Below are 9,287 nucleotides of genomic sequence, written 5' to 3'. Positions count from 1 at the left end.
GCCTGCAAATCAGTATATATGTGAATACCACAACCTGTATCAAGCACCCAAGAATTAGCATTAGATGAGTTATTAGACAATATTGTGTAAATACCTGCATGGGTGGGTTTAACCTTCCCATCCTTTACATCTTGCAGATATTTAGAGCAGCTTCGCTTGAAGTGTCCCTTATCCTGGCAATAGAAGCACTGTGCTTCCTTTGGGTTTGAAGAAGGAGTAATGGGACCTTTCTTTGTCCCACTTGAAGAGGAACCATCAAGAGTCTTACCCTTGGTACCCTTCGAAGGGTTTTTCCTCTTCTTACCCTTTCCCTGCCCAATAGCCAGAACAGGGGCTGTTGAAGGAGTAGAAGTAGCAACCGCTTTACCCTTAAGGCCATTTTCAGCTGTCCTTAAGAGTCCTTGAAGTTTGCTAAGTGTGACTTCCTCCTTGTTCATATGATAAGTCATACGAAACTGATCATAACTTGGAGGTAAGGAATGGAGAATGATGTCAATCGCCATTTCCTCAGGAAAGTCAACATTTAGCTTCAGCAACCGGTCAACGAACCTTTGCATCTTCTGCAAGTGACCGGTGATGGGTTCACCATCCTTCATCCTTGCGGTTATCATGGAGGAGATGATTTCATACCTCTCCTGACGCGCGCTCTGATGGTACCTTTCCATCAGATCCAGGTGCATCTCATAGGGGTAGAAATCTTCATAGGATTTTTGAAGTTCAGGAGTCATGGTGGCCATCATGATGCATGCTACTTTAGTAGCATCCTTTTCATGTGCAACAAACTCCGCAAACTCTTCAGGAGTAGCAGTGGCTTCACTCACAACCTTAAGCTCCCTATCGAGGACATATTCTTTGTCCTCATAGCGGGTAATCATTCTGATGTTTCTGATCCACTCATTGAAATTGGATCCATCAAAGATGACCTTACCACACAAGTTCATAAGGGAAAAGGAGCCTGTTGGGTTTGAGCCAGAAGCATTGTTGGAAGACATCTGAAAGGAAAGAAAGACAAGTTTCATTAGATTAGGAATCCTTAATAATTCACCCAAATGAAATATTAAGGCTAGGATCCAACAAACTATTTATAGTTGGAAGAGGGATGCCGTAATCCATACTATAAAATATTTGAAGGTAGGTAAATGACGATTTACCAATTTCCACCATAAGAACGAAATATTTTATTATTAGGTTTTATTGGTTTTGAAACTCCTAGATCTTTTGAGATACATTGAACTTTTCAATGGCATGTTTGAATCTCGATTGTGCCCTCTCAAGTTTGTGACTGGGATGCCGAGGATCACAAACAAGGTGTTAATAACCATACAAATTGACTTGGTACCCTCAACAATATTACCTAATCGATGTGCCGGTTAACCACACACGCTCCACCGATCTATAATAAAGTCAAGTTACCCTTTGCCACTCTTACTAGTCCATGTTAGTGTGCCGGTTAACCACACACGCTCCACTAACGACTTGGTAAGGTACAAAGTGTAATTTTATGGGCTAGCACCAATTTCACATTTTCCTAAAGTAACTAAGATTGGGAATTTATAATGTATAGTTACTTTATAATTCATTATACTTTTAACGAGTATTTAAAGTCGTATCCTACCCGTTCGGCTAACGACCCTCCACCGATCAAGGAAGCGGTGGGTGAGAGTGGACACCCATTAAGTCACCATTTTATAGGCAACAACCTTATACCCCCCTTATAGACCGGCTTCGTGAATGAGGCCTACTAACGGTAAGAATGACATATTCTTATACATATCTATATAATAAAATTATAATAATAGTATAAGTGTTGATTTTTAAACTTTTTAAAAATCTAAGGTTTAATTTGGAATTAAAGTATTAAAGTGTAAGACTTTTCAAATTCCAAAACTTGAGGGCAAGATTTGAAACTATTCCAAGTCTCTTCAATTTGTAACTTATGAGTTTTAATGGTTCATAAAATGAAGACTCTTCATTTTATGAAACTTCTTTAGTTCTTTAATCACAATTTAAAGAAGTGACTTTTGGTTATCCATAACTTGAGGACAAGTTATGGACACCATCATTTCCATTAAGATCATGAATTAAACATACATGGAGGTTACATATAATTCCTATGATCTTCTAAAAACTCATAAGAACACAAATTCATGTCAAGCAATTTCAAGAAATCATATAAACATATACAATACTTGAAAATTGATAAAAGTCATGTAAAATGGGTTAACATAATCATTATCATTTTGAAAAACAGATTTTACAAGTCCAAAACAGATTGGGATAATGATCTTAATCCATTTCCAGCAACAAAACTCGAAAAAACTGCCCAGCACGCTCCTACTCGCCGAGTGCATTATTCTACTCGCCGAGTAGGATGAATTTGTTCATGGACTCGGTGAGTCCTCCCCATGGACTCGGCGAGTCTAGTCGTCAGAATGCAGAATTTTCGATTTTTAAGCAGTTTTGCATCAAGTATACAGAAAACAATCCTAGGCTCTGATACCACTGATGGGTTTTTGAGCATTCTAACACTTCCTAAGTGTACATGCAACCCTAATAACCTTGAATCTATGTTTTTTCTATATACATGCAAATTTCTTTTTCAAGGTTATTTACTAACTAGCATGGCATGGGGATTACATAAAACATAAAAACTAGTAGAAATACATACCTTGTTGTTGCCTGGATTCCTTCAAGACTTTGTGAGCCTAGCACCCCAAATGTTGTGCCTCAAATGCTTCACACAACACCACAAGACTTGGAATAACTCGAGAGAATACTTCTAGCACTCAAAATCGGTTATGCCCTCTCTAGTAACACTAGGTCCACTAGGTCACGATTTTGCTAGCCATAGGGTTCCTTTTATAGTGTTGTCACAATTAGGGTTTACACATGAATGCCCTTAATTGTCATGACTCTTGATTTCTCATGACCCATGGGTTTGTAACTCCCATGGACTATCCATGGAGCTCCATATGGTTATAACCAAACCCATAAACCATGGATCATTAATCCACCATAAAAGAATTGATGATTGTCATAATCAACCCTATATATTTAATTAGTCTCACTTTGATCACCAAATTAATACTAGATTAATACTTGATCAATACTAATTAAATAATACTATTATTAATATATTAGAACTTATAATATATTAACAATCATAAGTGCCTTATTATCTCATCTAGTCTATCCAAGTATTGCAATGCCATGCAACCCAAATGGACCATGCCGGGTCGGGTCAAGTACATACCAAATAAAGTTATGGACTTAGACACTATATCCAACAAAAATATTATTTTATAAATATGCATGTAGCATGTTTTGGAATAACTTTATTGTCAAGTATGAAAGTTTGGGTGTTTCAGAAATATGAAAGTATAGAAAGGGGTTCTTTCAGCTTTGGTTTTAAGAAAAGAGATTGAGAAATTATGCAAAAGGTATCTTGGCTTAGAGTAGAATTTTATTGATTGTACTGTTTATGTTTCTTCTGAAATGAAAATCCCAATGTTATGAAATGTTTGTTATTCCATCTATGCCATTTTAATGAAATGAAATTCATTTTTCCTAATGAAATGTGTAGTTTGTTATGTATGATATGTTTCTTGTATTTAAATGCAATTTGTAATAAAATAAGGTATAAACAAGTTCAATAAGATAAAAAGAATTATTGGTTTCATTGTAGAACCACAATAAATATGCATCAAGATCTACAAAGTTGTATGTATGATTTAAGTACTACCAAACATACATAAATGCATGGAAAATACTAAAAAATTGTCTTTAAACAATATAGGTCACCAAAAATGTTACTAATAAAATATATGCACACTAATAGTAAAAACCAAACCTAAATTACTTAATGATATTAGGGTTATCATGATTGTTGACAATCCCTTATACCATCCTCCTTAGTGTAAGCCTTGTGATCCTTCAAGGGCGTGGAATCCTTTTTAGGGCATTTGACTTTCTTTATGTACCCTGTGAATAACATAGGTTGTCATAGGTACCTTGCCCCCACTACCCTTTAATGATCTCAGAACTACAAAATAAGATTAATCAATACTATGTTGTAATTCATATAAGAACATGGTGTGGACTTAAAATATACCCGAGGTACCGTTGTATTGTTTGATGGACATTTTGTTCTTGATTCCTATTTCTTTGCAACTGCTTCACCTAGTCAAAATTCTTCTCCTAGTAACAATATGTCTACTCAATTCACTCGTCTCTCTTTCTGTTGTATCTCTCTTCATTTTCATTGTGATTCTACCATGCAATCTTTTTTTTTCGAGGAAAAGGCTTGTGTTGTTTAATAACTAGCCACATTGTACTATCATTTAGAGGATTAAGGTTATATTTGTAACAAGTTAGGAAGGTGTCTTTACTAAATCATGATGTTGTATATATCTCTCCATCTTGGTTTAGGTAAGAAATAGTTGCCATTATATGCAAGCATGAAACACTTGTCAGTTGCCAATTTCTACATACACATCTTCTTTCATTGAGATCCACAACATATGGTGTAACGCTTGGTCCATGTGTTATTTATTTCTCAACATTTTAGGGTTTTAGGCTGGAAATCGACGAGTTGGGGAGCTCCAACTCGTCATGTAGGGATCTATTTGGACGCGGATTAAGGACTCAACTCGACGAGTTGGGGAGCCCCAACTCGACGAGTAGACGCTGGAAAGGAAAACCCTAATTTTTAGGGTTTGCACCCTATTTAAAGGCCTTAAGCCTCATTGTTAGCCTCCTTTATCGCCCCTTTGTCTACAGAAACCCTATTCCATGATTTTCCTACCATTTTGAGTGTGTGAGAGCTTAAAGAGTACATTGTTGGTATTTGTTTGAAGCGGCTTGAAGTATGAGGTGTATAGCTGAAGGGAGAGGCTGTATATCCGGTGTCTTCTCTGTTGTAGCAGCCATATTGAGGTATAAAGTTGATACCTTGATCATTTATTTGCTAGATCTCTTCATGTGGGAGTTTATGGTCATTATTAGCTTATTTTGGGATCATTCTTGGATTTGAGCATGTCATGAAGCTATAACTTCAGATCTGGACATCTCATGGCCTCTTTTGACTTAAAGTTGCCATCTTTATCAAGTCTTGGCCCTCCTTTATGCCCTAAATCCCTTAATAAGCTAAGATTGAGTGTTTTAACCTCCTTAAGGCCATGCATGGACGTAAAGTCAACAGCTTTATGTGGTATCTCAGCCCTAGGGAATCATATCTACAGTTTCGAGCGCTAGAATCGCTTAGAAAGTGGTTGAATGAGTTAAGACTAGGCAAACTTGATGAGTTTCCTTTCCAACTCGGCGAGTTGGCCTAGGGTTTCCCCGATCTTGTGGACACTGTTTGAACTCGACGAGTTGTTGCGATAACTCGACGAGTTGACTAGGGTTTTCCCCGGTTTTCTGAGAACTGAAGGAACTCGACGAGTCGGTAGGTGTACTCGACGCGTTGGGTCAACATGGACTGTTGACTTTGAATTTGACCATGGTTGACCAAGTTTGACTTTAAGGGTATCTTTGGAATTTTGGGATTTTGATGAAGTTAGTCGCATGGTGGTTGTAGGCAGTTGGGCTCGGAGCTGTGAGTTGGGATTTGATCTTACCGATTCAGCATTCATTGAGCGGTGAGTCTCCTCACCATACCAGTGGGTTGAAGGCAGCAAGGCCAGCCCATTATGTGATTTGTGGTTTGTTAGTCGATTATGACATTATGTTGGTATGCTAGTTGTCACTGTGATACTTGTATGGAAGACCTCGGGGGGTTCCCATGGCAGTAGACTAAGACCATGTGGGGGTTCCCATGGCATTTGGTGTAAGACCTTGGAGGGTTTCCAGGGCATCCTAGTATGTTGGCATGTTTAGTTTGTATGACATTTTCTTGGTTAACTACGACCATGTGGGGGTTCCCATGGCAGTTAGTGAAGACCATGTGGGGGTTCCCATGACAGTTAGTGAAGGCCATGGGGGGGGGGGGGGCGGGGGTTCCCATTGCAGGTAGTTAAGACCACGTGGGGGTTCCATTGGCACTCCGTATAAGACCTTGGAGGGTTTCCATGGCATCCTTATATGTTTGTATGCATGGCTTATGCGGTTTATGTAGCTGATATGGCTAATATGGTTTATGTGATTATGTGAATTGTCTGGGGTATGCTCTGGGGAACTCACTAAGCATTAGCTTACAGTTTGTTGGTTGTTTCAGGTACTTCAGGATCTAAGGGAAAGAGCCCGGCGTGATGGCGCGGCATGCACTCTCTGGCATTTTGTTTGGGACACTCTGATATTATGAATACTTCATTTGATGTTATGGATTTTGAAAACAAATGTGATTGGAATTCTATATCTTATGGAAATGATTTGACTATTTAAAATGAAAATTTTATTGGAATTTTGGGCTGTTACAAGTTGGTATCAGAGCCTTGGTTTGAGGGATTCGGGCACACCCTCGGGTGTGTCAGAACGCAAACTGAGGAATTGGTAAAATTGTTTTCAAAAATCAAAAGTTAAAAACTTCTTAAAACAGAAAATGGGAGAGTGCAATGTGCGCAAGTAAGTTGTTCCCCAATATGTTAGCCATGCTATACTGATATTTGGAATATGATAGTCAGATGGATTTTGCTATGTGTATGCTTTAAAAATTATATACGGTTAGAATCTTATAGCCTTAGAATAATTGATTTGGCCTTATTTCCTGTTCCTTGTCTGGTTGTGGTCCTAGGGGAGGGTCTGTTATTCAACAGTCTATTTGATCCTGTTCTGTGTATAATTTGCATGCATAGGGCAAACTGTTATGATTGGTTTGAGTTTTGGTTGATGGGATTGGACAAATCTTAGGACAACCTAGGATTTGAGTTATGCGGTAGTCTGTGAGATATGTTTTGTGTTGGGACGAAATAGAGTTATCAGGTAGAGCTTGAGGAAGGTACAGGTAGATGTGGAAGGTAGTATTAGGCCCGTACTACTAAAAGCACATGACCTGTACCCGAACCAATGTTAGATCATGAAGCTCTAAGGATACCGGTGTGGAAGAATGCCCTTTTGAATATCTTGATCATTCTGATGTATGGTATTTTTTAGTTATTGAAGCCGAGGTTACGAGGGGAATCCTTGATGCTACCCCGGTGATTTTCGGTACCGTCAAGGAAGGGATGATGAAGATCATGGAGGAGCGGCTCAGGTCTTTCCGAGCCGAGATTGCTGAGGGGCCAGGTCGGGGCCCGAACTCCCTCGTTCCGGGAGTTCAAGGCATGCGAAGCGCTTGAGTTCTTAGGGGTCAGGGACCCCATAGCTAGTTGACGCTGGGTGGCAGACATTTTGTTGAGTATTAGATGTTGCGTCATTGGGCCTTTTACTTAGTCTTTTATATTATCGATTTGGGCCTGTCCACTCGTTATTAATTCTAGGGTTAGAGTATTTAAGATGCATGCATGCATCGTATTTTAGTTAACTTTTTGATCTTTACACTGTAACCCTAATCACGCCTCTACATTAGAAATTCTTCATAGAGTTCTTCTGAGGCGTGACGTTTAATCCTTCGACATTCTAGAATCATTATTGTGTTCTTGATTTATCTGTTCTTGAATCTAATCGATCATTAAGGATCTTATTCCTAACAATTGGTATCAGAGCAGGAGACTGTGTAATCTATACGTATCTCTTCTGTTTACATAGTTTTAGGGTTTTCGTTAATATAGGATCTAGTTCAAGTCGTCTTCATTGTCACATTGACGGCTTAAATTGATCTTGATATTACCCTACAAACAATCTCAGTTTACACGTCTGATTCTTTACAGGTATCATAGAGAATATCATCATGCAGCACGACGATTCCAACATCAACTCCATTAATATCTCAAGCAGTATTGGATCAACAACAACAATCCCGATTCTCTTTCCTCATGAATATGAAGTATGGGCGCTTTATTTTGAAGATTATGTTCTCGGTTCAGACGACAATGGTTTTTTGATATGGGAAGCCATTACTCTAGGTTCATTTGTTCACACAGAGACCAAAAGAATCATGAATACTCAGAAGGAATACAACCAGCTACTCCTTGATGTGAAGGATGTTCCTCAAGACGAAAAAGATAAACTGATCAGCAACGTTAAAGCAATGAGGATCATTAGATTCGCTTTGGAGGCCGATACTTTTCGTCTTGTTAGTTCATGTGATATTGGGAAAGCCATTTGGGAAAGGCTTAAAGAACTTTACTCCACTGAAGCAGATCTTGAGCATTCAACTCAAACACTCCTGCTTTCGAAGTTCGATGCGTTCGTGCAGAAGCCAGAAGAAAATCTGAGCCAGACATTCAATCACTACAATCATCTTCTTAGCAAGATGATGAAGCATGGTATTGGACGCGAGGTGATCGAGCAAAAGGTTACTCTAATGAATGGGCTTAGATCTGAATGGATGGCAGTGGTTTCCACCATCAAAGCGCACGAGCAATTGAAAAGTTACACTTTAGCCAAGCTTGTTGGGATTCTCAAGGCACATGAAAGTGAGGTGTCGAAAGAAGCGAAAGTTGTTTCTGGTATGCGGTCTCTAGCTCTTGTTGCAAAGGGAAAAACTGTTGCAGAGGAAGATTCTGAGTCAGATCATTCTTAATGTGATCTTATGAACGAGGAGTTTGATTTAATGGTCTCAAATCCCAAAAGGTTCGAAAAGAAGAAATTTCCATTAAACAAGAACCGAAATTGGCAGGGCAGCTACAACTCAGAAAGGGTGAAAGAGGAGAACAAAAGCACTTCTCAGAAGGAGGAAGATAAGAAGGAGAAAAAGGTCATGGGAGACTCTGGCTATGATTGCAACTATTCTCATGGAAAACATCATCTAGCCAAGGATTGCATGCTGAGAAGGCTAAATGAGAAGAGAGAAGGAAAAGATGATTAGTGCTACCACATGCGAAAGCTGGAGAAGATCAAAAAGAAAAAGACTACTAATAACTCTATGCCTGCTTTGATTGTGCAGGAAAATATGGCTGAAAATGAATTTGGAGGAGTTGAAGTCTGGTCAACCGACTCGGAAGACGACGAGGTTCGCAAGCCCACATATGGCACGGCATTCGTTGCGAAAGAGGAAAGTTCGCAGTTTGCAGGAACGTGCTTGATGGTGACGAGTGAAGGGTCACAGATGTAGGAGAATGCTACCAGGAGTGAAAAAAGGGATGATAGCTGTTTCACTGCAAGGTCAGTTCCTGAACAAATCAATGAATGTGAACAACTGATCAACAAGGTAAACCAAATTCTCGAATCACTCAACATACCTGTGTCTA

At 39.1% G+C, this 9,287-nt stretch overlaps 1 protein-coding gene across 1 annotated transcript; it reads left to right on the top strand.

Moving 5' to 3' along the window:
- Window positions 1-7,825: 7,825 nt before the first annotated feature.
- Window positions 7,826-8,620, top strand: LOC145139638 (uncharacterized). The gene has a single exon (XM_079073390.1). The coding sequence runs from the start codon at window positions 7,826-7,828 to the stop codon at window positions 8,618-8,620; it is 795 nt and encodes a 264-aa protein (XP_078929516.1).
- The last annotated feature ends 667 nt before the right edge of the window (window positions 8,621-9,287 follow it).

The sequence above is a fragment of the Lactuca virosa genome, chromosome 9, assembly GCF_052849685.1.
Source record: "Lactuca virosa cultivar CGN04683 chromosome 9, Lactuca_virosa_CGN04683_v6, whole genome shotgun sequence".
NCBI lineage: Eukaryota > Viridiplantae > Streptophyta > Magnoliopsida > Asterales > Asteraceae > Lactuca > Lactuca virosa.
Note: the sequence above shows the minus strand (reverse complement) of the source record. Positions and strands in the feature narration are given on the sequence as shown.

Excerpts from the sequence above, each read along its gene's own strand:
- LOC145139638 (XM_079073390.1), top strand. The coding sequence starts at position 7,826 with ATGCAGCACGACGATTCCAACATCAACTCCATTAATATCTCAAGCAGT.